The sequence below is a fragment of the Dendrobates tinctorius genome, unplaced genomic scaffold, assembly GCF_039654945.1.
Source record: "Dendrobates tinctorius isolate UK_male_01 unplaced genomic scaffold, ASM3965494v1 ptg000192l, whole genome shotgun sequence".
NCBI lineage: Eukaryota > Metazoa > Chordata > Amphibia > Anura > Dendrobatidae > Dendrobates > Dendrobates tinctorius.
This window is the reverse complement of record NW_027361859.1, coordinates 13,688,963-13,711,286: the sequence shown is the minus strand read 5'-3', so window position 1 is coordinate 13,711,286 and position 22,324 is coordinate 13,688,963. Positions and strand designations below refer to the sequence as shown.

At 44.1% G+C, this 22,324-nt stretch overlaps 1 protein-coding gene across 1 annotated transcript in view; it reads right to left on the bottom strand.

The window, feature by feature from the left end:
• Positions 1-1,366: 1,366 nt before the first annotated feature.
• The window catches only part of LOC141055905 (uncharacterized), a 29,198-nt gene continuing 8,240 nt past the window's right edge, over positions 1,367-22,324 (bottom strand). The window contains exons 6-7 of the mRNA XM_073552621.1: positions 10,558-10,648; positions 1,367-3,304 (exon numbers count right to left, since the gene is read on the bottom strand). Of these exons, the coding sequence (XP_073408722.1) occupies positions 2,547-3,304; positions 10,558-10,648 (849 nt within the window). The 3' untranslated portion in view covers positions 1,367-2,546. The remainder of the gene's footprint in view (positions 3,305-10,557; positions 10,649-22,324) is intronic.

Sequence of the window (22,324 nt, the reverse complement as noted above, 5' to 3'; positions counted from 1 at the left end):
GTATAGCGGTGTAGATTTTAAGTAAGAGTTTGTGCCTGGTGTGCCACTGTGAGGCTTATTTAGGTGAGGTATCCCTGTCTTCTTTTGTGAGGATTGTGGGGGCTGCTCTCTCTCTGTGAAGGGGGGGGTTTATATAGAGGAGGTAAATTGTCTTTCTACCTCTTTCTTTCACCAGATGAAAAGGAGAAGACATGTCCAAATATTATGAAAGTTATTTAAGGGTCGGTTTTAACCCATTAATGACAGCCAATACGTCTTTTTACTGACCTGAGATATAAGAGAATAGCATCCCCATACAGGTGACAATCCAGCAGTTGTCAACTGTATATTATAGCTGACAACTTGCTGTATCACAAACACTCAGTGTTTTCACCGTCTATATCTATTTAACCCCTTAGCTGCTGTCAAAAGTGACTACATCAAATAAATGGCTACTAGATTGTGGGGGCTTCCGCTTTAACCTAATTGACACACTAAGATCATGATTGTGTGGTTCTGATGTTTGCCATAGCAGCTCATGGCCAAACAGCAGCCTAAGGGTGGTTTCACATTAGCACTTTTTAAGCGCACGCACGGCCGGGGGTAGCTCCGCCCCCGAGCCGGCTCTCTGCCCGGCGTGCCCGCCCCTTGCTTGTAGCGCCGCCTCCTAGCCCACAGCGGCGCCTGCGATCGGCGCACCCTATCTTTAGCATAGGGTGCGCAGATCGTGCGCAGGCCGTGCGCTAGTTGCGCTTTGACCTGTGCTGCGCACTTTTGACGGTGCGCCGTGCGCGCCAAAATCCGAAAAGTTTGATTTTGGCGCGCACGGCGCACCGTCAAAAGTGCGCAGCGCAGGTCAAAGCGCAACTAGCGCACGGCCTGCGCACGATCTGCGCACCCTATGCTAAAGATAGGGTGCGCCGATCGCAGGCGGCGCTACAAGCAAGGGGGGGCACGCCGGGCAGAGAGCCGGCTCGGGGGCGGAGCTACCCCCGGCCGTGCGTGCGCTTAAAAAGCGCTAATGTGAAACCACCATAAGAGACTCCCGGCTATAGCAACCGGTTCAGAACTTAGCGACATTTAGGTGGTAAACAAACACTTTTTCATTGCTGCTATACCACTTTGCATTAATTCCTGAAAATCACCTGAAGGGTTAATAAACTACCTGACAGAAGTTTTCAATATGTCAGGGGGGTGCTGTTTGTAAAATGGTATCATGTTTGGGGTTTTCCAATATATAGCACCCCCAAAGTCACTCCAAACCTGGATAGGTCCCTCAAAAAAATAAATTTTGTAAATTTCCTTGAAAAAATGAAAAATTACTGCTACATTTTTAAACCTCCTAAAATGCTAACAAAATAAATTAGCATTTTAAAAATGGCGCTGATGTAAGGCAGACATGTGGGAAATGTTATTTATTAATGTTTTTCTGTGGTATGACTGTCTGAATTAAAGGGATAATAATTCAAAGTTTGAAAATTGCACTTTTTTACATTCGTCAAGTTTCTAATATTGTTTATAAATATATACATGTCCAAATATTAAGATAGTTATTTAAGGGTCAGTTTTAATGCTGATGTTATATTGTGTATAGCTTTTAATTACTCCTTATTTATAGTATCTTTCGCTTTATATATACTCATCACTTTTCCGGTAGTAGTAGTAAGTGGGTTTAAGAAATGATTCCTGCCCAGCACAGTTACTGGATATAGTGGTGGTTTCTAGAACCAAAAACCTGTGAATTGGTGAATTATTAGAGCTGGCTACGATCCATGCAGCATAATAGTTTTTGAGGCATGACAGATGTCATTTTATAGGTATTCAGACTGTGGCTACCTCCTTTATTATGGTTTACTTTTCACATTCCCCATGATGGGATCCTCATTGCAGGATGTCTAGTGACTGTTATTTTGCTTTAGTTACAGTATTATCGATCATAATTTGGTAGAGTTGCATTGATAAATTATTCTGTTGGAGCTCTGGAATTGTGTTACTTGTAGGCAGTCTTTCCATAGCATGTAGAAATGGTTGATGGCGGTCGAGTCCATTTAAGGTGTCAAATGGCCTCTTGGTGGCGGTTTAAGAGTAAGGTGGAAGTTGCGGACAAGTTAAGGTGGACTCATTTTAACTAATAGAGGAGGTAAAAACTTCATGGTGGTGAACAGGCTCGGCTTTGGTGGCCAGCCTCAAGGACGTTGTAACGGTAACGTCAATCAGGGGCAGGCACAGTCGTTAAGCACAGGAGTGAGGATAATAGGGTCATTGGTGCCCTGAAAGATTACTGGTTATGCTTGAATGGCAAGCCAAGGCGTGCTGCCCCTTTTATGGCTGTCTGTCCTGGTGCTATAATATGTCAGACAGCTGGGGGTATAAAAGTACTTGTGAATCCCAATGTACAAGCACTTCACCTGACTCCTACTGGAGTTGTTTTAATCTTGTGATTTAAATAAAGCTGTGGCCAGTTTGACAACCAAAATAGTGTGTTTTGTGTATTTATTCAAGTGCCTAGGTTTACTGTAGTTATGGTTGTTTTAAGATGGAGTGGAGATCTGTCCCATATCCAAAAGTCAAGGCTTCTCCCCTGTGTGACTTCTCTGATGTTTATTAAGATTTGATTTCCATGCAAAACATTTCCCACATTCTAAACATGAAAAAGGCTTCTCCCCTGTGTGGATTCTCTGGTGCTTGACAAAACATGATTTATCATTAAAACATTTCCCACATTCTGAGCATGAAAAAGGCTTCTCCCCTGTGTGAATTCTCTGGTGCTGATCAAGATGCGATTTCTGGCTAAAACATTTCCCACATTCTGAACATGAAAAAGGCTTCTCCCCTGTGTGGGTTCTCTGGTGCTTAACAATATTTGATTTATGGTTAAAATGTTTCCCACATTCTGAACATGAAAATGGCTTCTTCCCTGTGTGAATTCTCTCATGCCTAACAAGATATGATTTATAGTAAAAACATTTCTCACACTTTGAACAAAACAATCTATTCTCTGCTATGTGTATTTTTTGATGTTTAAGAAAAGACTTTTCGAGGGGAAAACTATTTCCATCTTCTGAAAGTGAAAATGGCTTCTTTGCTTTAAGAGCAGCTTGTTTTTTAATGCTTTTTTTGTGATTTTTATTTTTCTTAGTAGTCGGTAATGAATCAGAAGGCAGGACCTGTTTCATAGTATCAGATGACAGATCTTTGCTGTGAAGGGATGATGGTATATCTGGAGTAATGGCATTCACTTCAATTGAATTCTGTGGGATCTCAAGATCATCCGATTTAAAAATTGAAGCTGTCAGCTGTTGCTCTGATCTCCTGGTACAGCCATCTGCCAAGAATAAAACCAATTATTTTTTAATAAAATATTTTAATAAAAGCTCATTAAATCTTTATTTTGGAACATTTACTACTTAAAACTGTCTGCAGAAATGGCAAATTATGTAAAAATATTAGATGATTGACAGTCTAATAGAAAACCTAATTAGATGAACCAGTAGAGCGTGGTGTTCAACTGTTCGGTCATTCTGCCTCCCAATTATGTAATAAAAAGCCACCAATGTTATGTAGGAAAAAAAAATACCACTAAAAGCTTCTACTCATCTTGCAAAAAAACAAGTTGCCACTCAGGTCCATCATCTGTCAATGAAAAGAACAGAGGTTTCCACATTATTAGTGGCTCAAAGGCTCTTAAAATGCAACATGCCTTCCATTAACCAATTCAGCACAATTCACTCAAAGTCAATCTCCCCCTCGCTTCGGAGCCTTGCAGTGAGCCCAAACCACATTTAACATCCATGTACAGTGGGGAAAAAAAGCAGTTGGTCAGCCACCAATTGTGCAAGTTCTCCCACTTAAAAAGATGAGAGAGGCCTATAACTGACATCGTAGGTAGACCACAACTATGAGAGTCAAAATGAGAAAACAAATCCAGAAAATCTCCTTGTCTGATTTGGCAAGATTTATTTTGCAAATTATGGTGGAAAATAAGTATTTGGCCATTAACAAAAGCTCATCTCAATATTTTGTTATATATCCTTTGTTGGCAACGACAGAGGTCAAACGTTTTCTGTAAGTCTTCACAAGGTTACAAGACACTGTTGGTGGTACGTTGGCCCACTCATTCATGCAGATCTCCTCTAGAGCAGTGATATTTTGAGCTTGTCACTAGGCAACATGGACTTTCAAATCCATCCAGAGGTTTTCTATGGGGTTGACATCTGAGATCAGAGTATTTTGAACACTAACTACTGTAGTGAAACTGAGTACAGACAATAACACATATACTGAAATGATCAAACTCAACAGTCTTCATGGGTAAAAAATTAGTAACTAGTGATGAAGCCTCTCTGGAGTAAATAAAGTATGGGGCACGGTGGCTCTTTGCAATTTAAACTATTCTGAGTGCCAATATTTTTTGTCACATGAGTTTCAAGAAGAAATATTAGACACTTAAAAATAATTTTTTTAAATAGTACAGAGCTGAGGTGTCTTAAATTTAGATCTCGGGTATTTGGAAGAGGCAATGGAAACCTTTTTTAACCCCTTCCTGACATCTGACGTACTATCCCGTCCATGGGACCCAGGCCCCTATGCCCATGGACAGGAGAGTACGTCATAGCGATCAGCGGCGCTCACGGGGGGAGCACCGCTGATCGCGGCTGGGTGTCAGCTGATTATCACAGCTGACACCCGGCACTATGTGTCAGGGGCGGTCACGGACCGCCCCCGACACGTTAACCCCTGGTACACTGCGATCAAACACGATCGCAGTGTACCAGTGGTTTATGGAAGCATCGGTAGGGAGGGGCTCTCTCCGTGCTTCCCTGAGACCCCTGCGCAGGCGCGATCTGCAGCGCTGCTGCCTGGGCCTCCTTCCCTACAGGTCCCTGGGTCCAATATGACGGCGGGCCTGCAGAGAGCCGGCTTCCTCACTGCCTGCAGAGCTCCTGTAACCCTTGGGAAAATAAAATAATTGGGGACTAAAAGATCATGTTTGTGGAAAAAATATGATTTTTTTATTTTCACGCCCGGGCGTTATAAACTTATGTGAAGCACTGGGGGGATTCAAAGTGCTCACCACACATCTAGATAAGTTCCTTGGGGAGTCTAGTTTCCAAAATGGTGTCATTTGTGAGGGGTTTCCACTGTTTTGGCATATCCGGGGCTTTCCAAACGCGACATGGTGTCCGATCTCAATTCCAGCCAAAAAAGTCAAATGGCGCTGCTTCCCTTCTGAGCTCTGCCATGCGCCCAAATAGTGGTTTACCCCCACATGTGGGGTATCAGCGTACTCAGGACAAATTGCACAATAACTTTTATGGTCCTGTTACCCTTGGGAAAATAAAAATTGGGGGTAAAAAGATCATTTTTGTGGAAAAAATGTGATTTTTTAATTTTACGCCTGTACGTTATAAACGTCTGTGAAGCCCTTGTGGGTTCAAAGTTCTCACCACATATCTAGACAAGTTCCTTGGGGGGGTCTAGTTTCCAAACTGGGGTCACTTGTGGGGTTTTTCCACTGTTTAGGCACATCAGGGGCTCTCCAAATGTGACATGGCGTCCGATCTGAATTCCAGCCAATTTTGCATTGAAAAAGTCAACCGGCGCTCCTTCCCTTCTGAGCTCTGCCATGCGCCGAAACAGAGGTTTCCCCCCCACATATCAGGTATCAGCGTACTCAGGACAAATTGCACAATAACTTTTGCAGTCTAATTTCTCCTGTTACCCTTGGTAAAATAAAAAAAATTGGATCTGAAGTAATTGTTTTTGTGAAAAAAAGTTAAATGTTCATTTTTTTTAAACATTCAAAAAATTCCTGTGAAGCACCTGAAGGGTTAATAAAATTCTTGAATGTGGTTTTGAGCACCTTGAGGGATACAGTTTTTAGAATGGTGTCACTTTTGGGTATTTTCTATCATATAGACCCCTCAAAGTGACTTCAAATGTGATGTGGTCCATAAAAATAAAATGTTGCAAAAATGAGAAATCGCTGGTCAAATTTTAACCCTTATAACTTCTTAACAAAAAAAATTTTGGTTTCAAAATTGTGCTGATGTAAAGTAAACATGTGGGAAATATTACTTATTAAGTTTTTTTGTGTGCCATATCTCTGTGATTTAAGGGAATAAAATTCAAAGATGGAAAATTGCAAAATTTTCAAAATTTTCGCCAAATTTCAGTTTTTTTCACAAATAAATGCAAATTATATCAATTAAATTTTACCACTAACATGAAGTACAATATGTCACGAGAAAACATTGTCAGAATCACCGGGATCCATGGAAGCGTTTCAGAGTTATTACATCATAAAGGGACAGTGGTCAGAATTGTAAAAATTAACCCAGTCATGAACGTGCAAACCACCCTTGGGGGTAAAGGGGTTAAAGATTACCAGGGAGTTACAGACTCATAAGTGATACAGACCGATCCCACCACAATTAAACTATCTTTCAGAAAGAACTTGTAAAAGAAGACATAGAATAAAAAGTACGTTATATCCCCAACAATAACATATGTCTTGGGGGAGAACTTCAACGTTAAACTGGAGTTGCACTTACTTATGGTGGGCCACTGGAGCTACTGTGAGTCCTGACCAGAAGAGAAGCGAAAGTATTAGTGCCCCCCATTTCAGGAGAGATTGTGCAGTAATCTGAACTCTTTATGATCGAAAATATAATGTAATTTAAGAGGATTGGAATGATTCCATGAAACCAGGGCTCGAGTCATGCCAACACATCTCCTGCAGGAGTGAATAAATGTACACTGCTCAAAAAAAATAAAGGGAACACTCAAATAACACATCCTAGATCTGAATGAATGAAATATTCTCATTGAATACTTTGTTCTGTACAAAGTTGAATGTGCTGACAACAAAATCACACAAAAATCATCAATGTAAATCAAATTTATTAACCAATGGAGGGCTGGATTTGGAGTCACACACAAAATTAAAGTGGAATGTAATGTCTTTAAAACAAGTCAAAATGATGCTTAGTATTATGTGTGGCCTACACGTGCCTGTATGACCTCCATACAATGCCTGGACATGCTCATGATGAGGCGGCAGATTGTTTCCTGAGGGTTCTCCTGCCAGACCTGAACTAAAGCATCCGCCAACTCCTGGACAGTCTGTGGTGCAACGTGAAGTTGGTGGATGGCGCAAGACATGATGTCCCAGATGTGTTCAATCGGATTCAGGTCTGGGGAACAGGCAGGCCAGTCCATAGCTTTATTGCCTTCATCTTGCAGGAACTGCTGACATACTCCAGCCACATGAGGTCTGGCATTGTCCTGCAATAGGAGGAACCCAGGGCAAACCGCACCAGCATATGGCCTCACAAAGGGGTCTGAGGATCTCATCTCGGTACCTAATGGCAGTCAGGCTACATCTGGCGAGCATATGGCTGTGCGGCCCTCCAAAGAAATGCCACCCCACACCATAACTGACCCACTGCCAAACCGGTCATGCTGAAGGATGTTGAAGGCAGCGGATCGCTCTCCACGGCGTCCCAGACTCTGTCACATCTGTCACATGGGCTCAGTGTGAACCTGCTTTCATCTGTGAAGAGCACAGGGCGCCAGTGGCGAATTTGCCAATCCTGGTGTTCTGTGGCAAATGCTAAGCATCCTGCCCGGCGTTGGGCTTTGAGCACAACCCCCATTTGTGGACGTCGGGCACTCAGACCATCCTCATAGAGTTGGTTTCTAACAGTTTGTGCAGACACATGCACATTTGTGGCTTGCTGGAGATCATTTTGCAGGGCTCTGGCAGTGCTCCTCCTGTTCCTTCTTGCACAAAGGCTGAGGTAACGGTCCTGCTGCTGGGTTGCTGCCCTCCTACGACCCCCTCCACATCTCCTGGTGTACTGGCCTGTCTCCTGGTAGTGCCTCCAACCTCTGGACACTACGCTGACAGACACAGCAAACATTCTTGCCACAGCTCGCATTGATGTGCCATCCTGGATGAGCTGCACTACCTGAGCCACTTGTGTGGACTGTAGAGTCCGTCTCATGCTACCATGATTGTGAAAGCACAACCAACATTCAAAAGTGACCAAAACATCAGCCAGAAAGCATTGGTACTGAGTTTGGGTCTGTGGTCCCCACCTGCAGAACCACTCCTTTATTGAGTGCGTCTTGATAATTGCCAATAATTTCCATCTGTTGTCTATTCCATTTGCACAACAGTATGTGAAATTGATTGTCAAACAGTGTTGCTTCCTAAGTGGACAGTTTGATTTCACAGAAGTTTGATTTACTTGGAGTTATATTCTGTTGTTTAAGTGTTCCCTTTATTTTTTTTGAGCAGTGTATATTACAGCCATCAGCCACACACAGCTTAGAGATATATCATGGCACAGGTGTAATGTTTTTTATGTAGTTTATCACAATCCTGTTTGAAGTTAGTTGGCTTTAAAAAAAATTGAAAAGTCAGGATAAAGGGAAACTGCTGTTATTGTACAGAAATTCACACTTGGCCCTACTGCACATTAAATGTTGTCGATCTTAAAACCGAAGTTTGGCCAGGAAGACTGGACCTGGTCTTGTATGGACCATATAAGCACATTTAGCAGCACAGAAGGAAGAGAAGGGAGATTATTACAATAAGATATCAGGAATCTAGGAAGCCAACAGCATCATTACCCTCCAGTTTCTTTTACAGGCCCATCAAAATATTTTTCTTCAAATGATTTTCTAACTTGTCAGCACATTCTACGTACGCTGTAGGTAAGTGTCAACATCTTGTAATATAGGTAGGTGAAACCTCCAGGTTGTCAGTTGTATACAGTCATATGTTAAAGTTTGGGCACCCCTATTAATGTTAACCTTTTTTCTTTATAACAATTTTGGTTTTTGCAACAGCTATTTCAGTTTCATATATCTAATAACTGATGGACTCAGTTATATTTCTGGATTCAATTGTATTGTACTAACAGAAAATGTGCAATCTGCATTTTAACAAAATTTGACCGGTGCAAAAGTATGGGCACCTCAACATAAAAGTGACATTAATATTTCGTAGATCCTCCTTTTGCAAAAATAACAGCCTCTAGTCGCTTCCTGTAGCTATTAATGAGTTCCTGGATCCTGGATGAAGGTATTTGTGACCATTCCTGTTTACAAAACAATTCCAGTTCAGTTAAGTTTGATGGTCGCCGAGCATGGACAGCCCGCTTCAAATCATCCCACAGATGTTCAATGATATTCAGGTCTGGGGACTGGGATGGCCATTACAGAACATTGTAATTGTTCCTCTGCATGAATGCCTGAGTAGATTTGGAGCGGTGTTTTGGATCATTGTCTTACTGAAATATCCATCCCCTGCGTAACTTCAACTTCGTCACTGATTCTTGCACATTATTGTCAAGAATCTGCTGATACTGAGTTGAATCCATGCAACCCTCAACTTTAACAAGATTCCCGGTGCCGGCTTTGGCCACACAGCCCCAAAGCATGATAGAACCTCCACCAAATTTTACTGTGGGTAGCAAGTGTTTTTCTTGGAATGCTGTGGTTTTTAGCCTCCATGCATAACGCCTTTTTGTATGACCAAACAACTCAATCTTTGTTTCATCAGTCCACAGGACCTTCTTCCAAAATGTAACTGGCTTGTCCAAATGTGCTTTTGCATACCTCAGGCGACTCTGTTTGTGGCGTGCTTGCAGAAACGGCTTCTTTCGCATCACTCTCCCATACAGCTTCTCCTTGTGCAAAGTGCGCTGTATTGTTGACCGATGCACAGTGACACCATCTGCAGCAAGATGATGTTGCAGGTCTTTGGAGGTGGTCTATGGATTGTCCTTGACTGTTCTCACCATTCTTCTTCTCTGCCTTTCTGATATTTTTCTTGGCCTGCCACTTCTGGGCTTAACAAGAACTGTACCTGTGTTCTTCCATTTCCTTACTATGTTCCTCACAGTGGAAACTGACAGGTTAAATCTCTAAGACAACTTTTTGTATCCTTCCCCTGAAAAGCTATGTTGAATAATCTTTGTTTTCAGATCATTTGAGAGTTGTTTTGAGGAGCCCATGATGCCACTCTTCATAGGAGAATCAAATAGGAGAACTACTTGCAAGTGGCCACCTTAAATACCTTTTCTCATGATTTGATACACCTGGCCAATTTAGTGCTTCAGGAAGTCAGTAAAAAGTAGTTAGGAGTGTTCAAAGCAAGAAAATGATAAGGGTGCCCATACTTTTGCACCGGTCAAATTTTGTTTAAATGCAGATTGCACATTTTCTGTTAGTACAATAAACCTCATTTGAATCCAGAAATATAACCGAGTCCATCAGTTAGTAGATATATGAAACTGAAATAGCTGTTGCAAAAACCAAAATTGTTATAAAGAAAAAAGGTTAACATTAATAGGGGTGCCCAAACTTTAACATATGACTGTAAAACAGGGCTTTCAATGACCAAAGTAATTTGAACAGTTTTTGGTGGAGGAGAATATTGTGGTCTAGGGGCAAAATGGTGATCACACGATTGTGATAAGGCCAGACTACACCACCGATAAAGCTGCCACAATCGGTGGCTTTGAACAATCTGCGACTTCTCTGTATTTAGTGGTTACTACTCACCTGGGTAGTCATATGTAGGAATCTCCTCTTTACACCGCTCATCACCCCTCACATATGTCTCTGTAGTATCATTATGGGTCAGATCTTCACCCTGAAACAAATATTGTAAAAGTCAGACATGTGGAGAAGTCACATCTATGATCAGCTGCCATTCTGCCATCTCCACCATTCTCATTACACAAGTATAAAACATACAGTCATGGCTGAAAGTGTAGGCACTAGTGATGAGTGAACATGCTCGCCACTACTCGTTACTCGCCCAAGTATCACGGTACTCGGCGAGCACCGAGCATTTCCAGGATTACTTGGCGGGAACTCGGGTCTCCACCCTTCTTTTTGGCGGTCAAAAGAGACCCAATCCTCATGCAGGGATTGTCTGCCAGGCACTGTAACGCCGCAGCCATCTTTGTTGTGGTCTTGTAGTGATTGGCTGGCCGCACAGCATCATCAGGGGTATAAGAGACTGGACGCCGCCCTGCTTGGGGCATTCAGCTCCGGATTGAGATAGTGGAGGGAGAGCTGCTGCCGAGATAGATTCAGATTCGGGAATTTGTTAGTCAGTGTGGAGTCTACCAAATCCAGCTAAACCAACAGTCCTTCTAAGGACTAATTCCGGAGTATATAGGTTGCAGAGTTAGGTAGGCAGGGGATTGTACATTGCTCTATACATATCAGTGTAAGGCCTGCAGGCACATTATGTGTGTATATACATATCATTGCATACATCAAGAGGGTCCATTCCCTTAGTGTCTGCTGCTGCTACCTATAGGATATGTTGTTCGTATATACACTCACTGGCCACTTTATTAGGTACACCTGTCCAACTGTGTGTTAAGACTTAATTTCTAATCAGCCAATCACATGGCGGCAACTCAGTGCTTTTAGGCATGTAGACATGGTCAAGACAATCTCCTGCAGTTCAAACCGAGCATCAGTATGGGGAAGAAAGGTGATTTGAGTGCCTTTGAACGTGGCATGATTGTTGGTGCCAGAAGGGCTGGTCTGAGAATTTCAGAAACTGCTGATCTACTGGGATTTTCACGCACAACCATCTCTAGGGTTTACAGAGAATGGTCCGAAAAAGAAAAAAAATCCAGTGAGCGTCAGTTCTGTGGCCGGAAATGCCATGTTGATGCCAGAGGTCAGAGGAGAATGGGCAGACTGGTTCGAGCTGATAGAAAGGCAACAGTGACTCAAATTGCCACCCGTTACAACCAAGGTAGGCAGAAGAGCATCTCTGAACGCACAGTGCGTCGAACTTTGAGGCAGATGGGCTACAGCAGCAGAAGACCACACTGGGTACCACTCCTCTCAGCTAAGAACAGGCATCTGATGGCTACTTTCAGCAGGATAATGCGCCATGTCATAAAGCTCGAATCATCTCAGATTGGTTTCTTGAACATGACAATGAGTTCACTGTACTCAAATGGCCTCCTCAGTCACCAGATCTCAATCCAATAGAGCATCTTTGGGATGTGGTGGAACGGGAGATTCGCATCAGGGATGTGCAGCCGACAAATCTGCGCCAACTGTGTGATGCCATCATGTCAATATGGTCCAAAATCTCTGAGGAATGCTTCCAGCACCTTGTTGAATCTCTGCCACGAAGAATTGAGGCAGTTCTGAAGGCAAAAGGGGGTCCAACCCGTTACTAGCATGGTGTACCTAATAAAGTGGCCAGTGAGTGTACATAGCCCCGAGTCTAATTGGCTAGGAAAAAATTTTATGCCAGGTTAATAGAGATTATTTTAGTGCAAAGCAATCCAGAGCCCTTTTTTTTCTCCATTTGCTTTTTGACACTGCACAATACAGACAGATCCTTTTCCTAGCACAGCATGAAAATCCAGCAATTTTAAAGGGGTCCTAAAAATCACTTTTGAGTGCGCAGATAAATCTTTCATTTTTATGTGGTACGATAGAGTAGAATTTTTTTGAGTGTCTTACACAATTTCTTGACATCATTTTGCTGAACTGCCCAAAAAAATACAGACAGGCCACATATTTTACAATGTGGTATATCTGTGACACGTCTCATACATCCGTGTTACAAAAATTGGGGCATTTTAGGCCAGTATTTTCCTGTCTGTCACTCTAGTTATATACAGCACTATGTTGCATTTTTAAAAAAAAACAGGAAACATATTTTACAGTGGGGTATATCTGTGACACGCCTCATACATCCATGTGCTAAAAATTTGGGCATTTTAGGCCTAGATATTCTAGTGGTTTTGCTGTCTGTTACAGAACTTATTGACACCAATTTGATAATCACAAAAAAAACATTTTTAACTACAGTCCAGATAGTTTAATGTTTGGTTTTCCCGCACACGTATCACATACAAGTTCGCTCTAAATTCAGCCATTTGTAGTGAACGTGTAAAATATTCTAGTCCATTTACAATGGTCAAGGCGCGTGGCAAGGGACAGGGAAGTGGACGTGATGGTGCATGTAGAGGCGGTGGGCAAGCTGAAATTGGGCCACAGAAAACACCCACATCTTCTCGCTGGACCTTAGTGTTCGAAGTCCTAGGGGACTGCAGCAAGACAGCACTATTGAAGCCAGAGCAGAGTGAAAAGGTTGGTTGGATAGCAGATAATACTTCCAGTTACATGCCCGCCACCACCACCAGAACCGGTCAAGTCTAAGTTCAGTGAATCTGGACCGCATATTCCTCACCCTGATCCTCCTTCCTCCCACCATGCTGAGTGCCCTGAGACAACTGATCCCACACTCGGACACTCCGAAGAGCTGTTCACTTTTCCATTCATAGATTCGGGCCTCTCACCCGGTCCACTTGAAGCAGAGCAAGAGGAGATTCCATGTAGCGTTGCCCAAATATTTCAGCAGCCACGGTCCCAAGAGGTGGACGATGATGAGACACATTTGCCAAAAAGTCAGGAGGACCAGGGTGCGGAAGTGGAAGATGAGGTGGTGGATGCTATAGTAACTGACCCAACCTGGCAGGACATGCAGAGCGAGGACACAGGGGGAGGGAGGCGTAGCACCCCTTCAGGCAGGAAGAAGCGGTGGTTGCAGACAGAAGGCAGGCAACCGTTCCCCGTAACACCAACATGATGGAAGTTGCCAGTCCAACTGTTAGGTCTTCCCGAGCCTGGTTATTTTTTAAAGACTTTTAAAAATAAAAAATACAGGCCACATATTGAACAGTCTGGTATCGCTGTCAGACGTCTGATGTATTTGCGGCCTACAACTTGTGGCAATTTAGGACTACATTCCACTGTATTTGATGTCTGTTACCCTAGTTCTCTACACTATTTTGGGGTAAAAATACAGGCCACATTGTTGTGAGTTCATTTTTCCCTTCACCATTGAGGTCTGATGAACTCCCTCCTCTGGTGAAGGAAGGTAGTGAGGCTGATTACCAAACACCTGGGCAGCTAGATGATGACTGGGTGGCTGGAATTGAGGACTGGATATAAGGCAGCCGATGCCCTTCTGCCTTGCTGGTGATCCTGCTGGATTCTTGGAGACCAGTCTGATTCCTGCGTCTCAAAGCTAAGTTTTTCTGCTCTGCTTTGTACTCTTCAGTTTTGTTTTGCCTTGTTTTTTGGGAGTTCTGCCATCCCCAGCCGGGGGTGAGCTGAATTCCATTTTTGTCTCTGATCTGTTGATCTTTTACTCTGTCTTCAGAATATACCTGAGTGCTGATATAGTCTTTTGAAGCCTAGCAACTTCAGGGCCTGTTTTTCCTATCAGTCGGTTGGCTCATTTTGGATAGGGTTTTTGCGGATGGCAGACAGCAGCTTTCCTATCCTGTCCTATTTAGTTAGCTTGGGCCCCATCATTTGCTCAACCTATCTTTCTGTGTTAGTGTTTTCATCTTGCTTCACCGTCATTATATGTTGGGGGCTGCCTATTGCTTTGGGGTCTGCTCTGGGGCAGTTTAGTTTTTCCCCTTTCTGTCTTTAGGCTATGTAGTTCTCCGGCTGTGATCGAGGGGTCTAGGGCACCGTAGGAACCCCCCACGGCTACTGCTAGTTGTTGTGGATAGGTTCAGGGGTCTGCAATCCGATAGCTGCCAACCTCTCTGGTTTTTCTGGACTTAGCTAGTATTTTGTTTTTTCCTCCTTCGGTGACTCATCATAACACCACATATTGAACAGTGTGGAATCTGGGTAAAAATACTTTGGTTTCAAGTTGTTATGGCTGCTTCATGACTGTCTTAAATGCTCCAACTACTACCACCATCATCATTTTCTGCCTAGAGGCAGTCACTGCGTAGATAGAAAGTTTGAGGAGCAGATGGTGAATGCTTGAGCGGTGTTGTACTCTGTCTCTGGATTACGAAGGCAAAATCTTCTAGATTAAATCATGACTGGAAGAGCCAGAGCACGTGGAAGCGCACGGGGCCAGGGCTCGCAACTACTGAAGCCTGGTGTTCCTGGGCCAGATTCTGACAAGCCAACACTTACAAATACTGAACTGGTTGGACGACGTCAAAAAGGAGCCCCTGCATATCAAGAGGTGTCAATTGGAGAGAGTGGTGGTCGTAGATGTGACTTCTACACCACTACCCGAGCTGCCGCCTCTCCACCACCCAAGGTGCCGCACCCCCAACCTTCTGTCTCTTCCCCATTATCCCGTAGAATGTAATTTTATTCACTATAAACGATATCTATTACTTTGTATGTAACCCCCTTCTCATGTACAGCACCATGGAATTAATGGCGCTATATAAATAATAATGATAATACTACTACTATATGGGTGTTTCCACTAGACAATCCATCCACCATGTTATTGAATCAAAATCATGTTTTTCTGACAACTCTGTTCAGCTGTGCACAAACTGTCAAATTGGTAGCTAGACCCCAGTGGTTGTTGGCACAGTGTCATGTTGACTACAGTCCACAGATGTTATCTAGATCCCTAATCTCACCTCTACTTTACCAGCATGATGAATTAATAGGAAAAGCACGTGGTAATGATGGAGCTGTTTTCTTGCCAAAGAAACTCAATAAGATCAATGAGGTGGTTAGCCGCACACGAAATGGAGAAATAGTAAATATGACAATAAGTTTCACATTTGAGGTAAAACACACTTCACCAACTTGCTTTCACTTTTACAACATTATATTCCGAAGCCTTGAAGAAAAAGATGAATATAGTGTGACACAAATAGGTATGAATAATTATTTATCACCCAAATGATGTTACATAAGTCAGAACATACACAACCTATCAGTGGGGAAATGCTTTTTAAAGTGAAACTGTTCTGGATGTAATGTACAATTTTCTCTTGAAAATTGGAAGAACATGCCTTCTATGATGCTTGCATTAAAGAACTGATTGGCCAGATATGTACAGAGTCAAGATGACCGGGCTGCGTCGGGTCAGGAGCTTTCAAGGCTGTGTTCCCTGTTTCCCGGGGGAAGGAATAGGGGAATGGACAGGCCCCATTACACAGGAAGAGGGGGCATGTTTAGACAGAGAACATGGCCAGAAGCTGAGGGAAAAAAATGCAAAGCAGGAGTGAGTCCCCAGCTGTGAGCAGCAAGGGGGCAGTGCACTACGCACCTGAAGCGCCTACGCTCCAGCAAACTGCTGCAGACAGACAGACCCGGTGACCTAGAGGCAGAGGGCCAGCTTAAGAGAAAGCAGTCAAGACAGCAGAGATTTTTGGCATGGACAAGCAGCGCATGGGAGGCAGAGCAGCGTGCTCCGTCCTTAGAGCACTGGCGCTGCAAAGGACTACTCCCGTTGGCTCCCGCCACTAAAAGCAGTACTGCCATTTAGCGAGGCACTGTGTGCCCAGTGACAGTCAGAGAGCGAGTCGCCGTGCGTTCCTTGGCCGTGAGTACAGCGCACGTGCGCACAGCGCACGTGCGCAGTAGAGAGACCCAGTTCATGCCACGTGTTCAGCGTGGATAACCAATAATTATAAGGCACAGAGGAATGACAGAGGACGTTGGTACGGTCAGCAAGGAACTCCCTCAGCATTTTCCCAAACTTTGCACTCCTTGTGAGAGTCCCCCCCGCCTCAGCGCCAGGGCGATGGGAAGGTCTGAGAAAACTCTCCCTGAACTTTTCCAGTGTTCCACTGCCTCTGCTGGATTGGAGTTGTGTCTCTCTCACCTGTACTCCTTGCTTGGCCAACGAACTGTGACCTCTGCTGCCATCGTTTTCATAAAGACATTTTTTAAATAATTCTGCAAGAAGGGCCCACTGGTCCTCCAAACATTTTAGTACACCTGTCTGCCTCTGGAATAAGATATAAAGTTCTCCTTGTAGCGTGGGACTAGAAGTGTCACCAATCAGTATTGGCCGTTACCCAAATATTTGAGAACGCGAGGGTGACGTGAAAGGCAGCGCAACAAACTCAGCCATGCATGCAAGACTGCTAACAGTCAATGCTTCAGTGTCCTCACCAAGAGGACGACTGACCATGCTCTCCTCCTCCACAGGCCTCCACGACTTTCGACTAACCTCAGTAATATCATTGTAAAAACATCATTGTAAATATATTCTTGTAAATACACCCCTGTAGTTTTTATTCCCCCACTTCATTGTAGATTGTAAGTTGTCACAAGCAGGATTGTTTGTTTTGGGTTTAATTATTGTTATCATTGTTACTAGTGTAGATTGTAAGCTGTCACGAACAGGGTTGTTTTATTTTGGTTTAATTATTGTATTATTCTTGTTACTAAGGACTGTTGTGTTTGAAACTGTTAAACTGTAAATATGTTTCCACTATTTAATAACTATAAATATTCATATTAGAACAAAGAGAAGCAGGATGGAGACGTTAATTATGGCATCATTGATGCTCACCATCTTGGTGGATTCCTGAAAGTTTTGGAGGATGGTATATATGTGACATCCATGTCCACTCTTGAGATCTTATGTGTGAAGTCAGAACAGAATAACGTCAACCTTGTTGATGCTGGTAGATTAGTCACCAACTACCCTCTTCTGCTCACAAATCCTTTCCAACATCTGCAGTGTAGAGTTCCAACGCCTGGGGACATCACACACCAGTTGATGAGACAGAAGATGCAAGCGCTGCTGAAGCAAGGCAAGGGAGGATGGAGCTGTAGCTGACTTACTAAAATGGGTACGCAGAGTGTTGTACTTCTCCTAGCAGATCGGGCAGCTCCGTGTCGCTTTTCAGAAAACGTTGACCAATGAGTTTAAGCGCATGAGCCAGGCATGGCACGTGTGTGAGCACACCTCACCACAGAGCAGCCATTGTCACACACAACCATGCTTGGCTGTGGGTTCAGCGGTGTCAGCCACAGATCTGCCTGCTCTTTCAGAGCTGTCCACAGCTCTTCATCATTGTGCGGTTTGTCATCTAAGCATATTAGCTTCAGCACAGCCTGTTCCTGCTTTGATGAAGCAGTGCTGCAGCGCTTCCAGCTTGTGACTGATGTGCTACTTTTGTAGCTGGAGGCTGAAGAGGAGGCAAAGGAGGAGGTGGTGCAGGAGCTGTAGACTGTGGCTGCAACCCAGATTGATGTAGGGTCCGCAATACTCGAGGTTGGGAGGATGTGCACCATACCAAGGTCGGAGTGGGTCCAGGTTTCCACTATGTTAACCCAGTGTGCCTTTAGCGAGATGCACCGTCCCTGCCCACAAGCACTTGTCCACATGTCCGTAGTTAGGTGCACTTTCCCTGTAACAGCATTGTTGTTGGCCCAGGTAATGTTGTGGGACACGTGCTTGCTTGTGTAATGTCGTGACGGCAGACCGCGAGAAATAGTGGTCAGTGGGGACCGAGTACCTTGTTACGGTCACCGCCATCAGGTTGCGGAAAGCTTCCGTCTCCCATGAGCCTAAAATGCAACATTTGAGCGCAAGCAGACAAGAAATCTGTGAATTTAGAACTGTGGCGTTGGCTGCGTATTTCAGCTTGCGTTCCAAGGACTGGAGTATGGACAACTGAACGCTGCGTTGGGACAAGGACGTGATTGTTAATGTTGCTAATTGAGTTTGTGTTCAACTACATATGCAGGGCAGGAGGTATCTTTGCATGCACTATGGACAGGGGTTTGGCTTGCAAGCACAACAGCGGAAGAAGCAGTGGTATCACCCGCAGATACTGTTCATGGAGCCTGGTGTTCAACCAACAAAGTTGGGTGCTTGGCTGCATTGTGCCTGATCATGCTGGTGGTGGTAAGGCTGGTAATTTTGCTACCCTTGCTGATGCGGGCATGGCCAGTGGTGCAAATGGCCTCTTTGGGGTTATCGGCAGAGTCTTTAAAAAACAACAAGACATTCATTGTCTCCCTCTCCCACACCACCTCCTAACCTCGACAACTGTCTTTCCGTGTTCCACCAAGGTTCTGTTCTAGGACCCCTACTCTTCTCCATCTACACCTTCGGCCTGGGACAGCTGATGTCATGGCATGGTTTGCAATATCATCACTATGCCCATGACACGCAGATCTACCTATCTGTACCGGACATCACCTCCTTACAGACCAAAATCACACATCTTCCCCCTATATCATCCTTGTTTTCTGCTCGCTTTCAAAAAGTGGACGTGAACAAATCAGAATACATCATCTTTCAAGCATCTCATGCTGAGTACACATGAGAGCTGTGAATGCATCATTCGGTACCATTTTAGTAAGAGGTAAACTTTGCCCTAAAGAAAATTATTTTCCAGACATTCACAGCCTTTTTTGCACATTTTTTGCAGCTGTGATCTTCACCTTCTTGGTGTGGATGTGGTAAATTTCAAAGTCATCATCAATACCATCATTGTCCATATCTTGTAAAGAGGAAATCTGGTGTTTCCAAGGGTCGTGGTTATGTATGTTTAGTAGCATTCCTTTAACAGTGTTCGTTACACTAGGACAAAATTTTCGACTGGGACATTTGGATATTATTGGTAATATGTATGGGTCAAGATGAAGAAGCTTGTGCCACGGGTGTGATTATAGTTACGGATGGTGCACTCCTCTTTAAACTTAGTTTTTTACGAGCATCCAACAGTTTGTTTGGTTTTCCTCCGACACTGATCTGCTTTCTCTATGTTGCACTTTGCCCTTTATACAGACACGTGCGTGTTTGGCAACATATTTGAGATGGGCATTTCTTAGGCCGAGTCTCACACGCGCATCTGTTACACCGATCTTCTGATGGGCATGAAACAGACTCTGGTAATTGATGGTGGCTAAACAACGAATCATTGTAAGATGTATCCTGGATCTCATACTTCCCATAGCCACTGCTGTTATTAATCATGTACTTTCCCATTACTGTCATCACCATGCCCCTTTTCCTGATCACTTCATCCAACAATTCGTTCGCCATATTTTTAGTAAAAACCTGCACCTTCCCAGCCGCAACTGTGTAGGAAACAACGTTACAGTTTTGTAAGGTGTTTATGATGCCCCTAAAAAAAACAATTACACACCATGTGGTATCTAGCCTCAGGGGGAAATGTTTGTCAGCTCATACACTTAGTGTATAGGCATTACAAGTGTAGGAGACTCGCTCCTTTAAATTGGGCATTTTTTAATTAGACCTTCCTCCATGTCTCATCATCCACCGCCACTAGATCACCAGGGTTAACGTGTTCCATGCTGCTACAGCCAGTGTCGAATTATTAACAAGGGTGCATGGTTATGCTGGGCGTAAAATACTTGTTATTGAAAAGGTTGAGGTGTACCCCACAAGGTAATATGTTTGCCAGCCAATACACTTAGTGTATGGGCATTACAAGTCTAGGAGACCTCTCCTTTGCAATGGGACATTTTTTTTTTTATGAGGCCCTCCATGTTTCTTCCAAGGGGGGATTGGGGTACATAAGACTGGATAGCAGGGCAGGCCTTGCAGTGAATGCATAAGCAAAGGGTTTGGGAGTACTACATGAATAATGTGAAGTGGATTTTCCTGTGCCCATCCAGTAGGTGACTTCAAAAGCTTTTGGGGTGCATGTAACTTCGGGGCAGGCCAGGCCTTGCATTCAATGCAACATTTTTTTCAGGAAGCCCTCCAGTACCTCTCGTGAAAGGGGTATTGGGGTGCGTCATAATTCTTGGCAGCCCATCCACTCACTGCATAGACAATAACAGCATAGGAGACCCACTGTTTAATAATGGCCCTTCAAGAAGATTACTGCTGCCTGATGTTTCTGTAAAAATAGGCTCTGTGACTTTAAGAGTCCCTCCTTCATAAATGAAACAAGATGTGTCTGCTTATGTGTCACACACCACATGGCCAGCTAGAATTGTTAAATGTTACAATGACATTTAACAGTTAATGCATTTGTATTGGTTGAAAGCAATGCTAAAGTTGCAAAACGCCTCAAAAATGCTGTGTGTGAACATAGCCTGTCATGACGGCGCCCGCTGCCGTGCCCGCCTCGTACCTCCCCACTCACGTGCCCGCCTCGCGCCGCTTCCACATCCTGCCGTCCTGCTATCCAGGGGTCCCGGTGTCTGTCTCCTTCACTGTCAGCCTTCCGGCCGGCAGCAGACCCACGCATGCGCCTTAGGCCGCGCGCTCCCCAGCTCCTTTAACCCTGCAGCACCTGCCCCGTAAGCACTAGTGCGGCAATCAGGTGCTGACACAGGATATATCAAGCGGCTCCTCCATATTGGAGGCGCCTGATTATCGTGTGCATGTTACGCGTTAGTCCTGGCCTTGTTCGTGGGTTCTGCCCACTACTTTCTTTGTTATTTAGTCCGTCCTAGTTCTTCTTTGCCTGCTCAGTCCTGTTATCCTGACCTCCTGTCCAGTCCTGGTAGTTCCGTCCCCCTTGCTCCGTCCTAGTTGAGCCCCACCTGTTCTAGTTCAGTCTGCGTGGCTTCTCTGCCTCCCCTTGAGCAGTCCCTCTTGGTGCCAGCTGTCACGGTAGCCGACTCCCTCTGTTCTGCCCCTAACGATCCCAGTACAGGGGTTGGCCCCACCTGGTCCACTCACTCGGGGGAGCTTCAGTGCTGCAACCCAGAGGGTCCAGTCTCAGAAGCATGCCACACTCTAAGCGTCACATAGCCCAAGTGTTGGAGGAACATTTTAGTTTTGGGCTAATTACTTTGGCTTAGATAAAAGTCATTAACCTGGAAAGGATGTTTCTTAACATATTTCCCAGCAAAATCCATTTTGGTTTAGTTTTTATAGGTTTTTGGGTGCCCTTGTTAAAAGGGCATGAAACTGACAACATTATTTAGAGCTGTGACCTAGGAGTGAGAAATGCTTCCAGGGGCAGTTGCCATGATGTTCCCGTGGCATTTTTGCAATGTTTCTATTATTTCTGATGTTTTTAGAACTTGAAAGGACCCCCGAGGGATTGCGGTAAAAATGCTTGGGTCTCCCATAGACTTACATTGGGCTCGTTGTTCTGTCCGAGTACCTGAGTATTCCAATTTGGTCAACCCGAATAATGAGCACCCGAGCATTTTAGTGCTCGCTCATCGCTAGTAGGCACCCTTGGAATTGTTCCAGAAAATACAGCCAAGAGCCAAATAACCATGGAAAGCCAAGGAACATCCAGACAAGAAATATATAATAAAAGGTATATATTTAATAAAATAACGAAGAGGGGTACTATAAAGAAACTGTGCACGCATCAGGACCAGATATATATGGTTAACAATAAAAAAGGATGAAAATTTAATTATATATAAAAAGCGATATTACAATATATCGGATTAACCCCTTTCTGCCATATGACGTGCTATCCCGTCCATGTGCCCTGGGACTTAATTCCCAAGGACAGGATAGTGCATCATAGCAATCAGCGGCGCCCCCGGGGGAGAGCAGGCGCCGAGAAAGCATGCTGCAGTGCCTGTG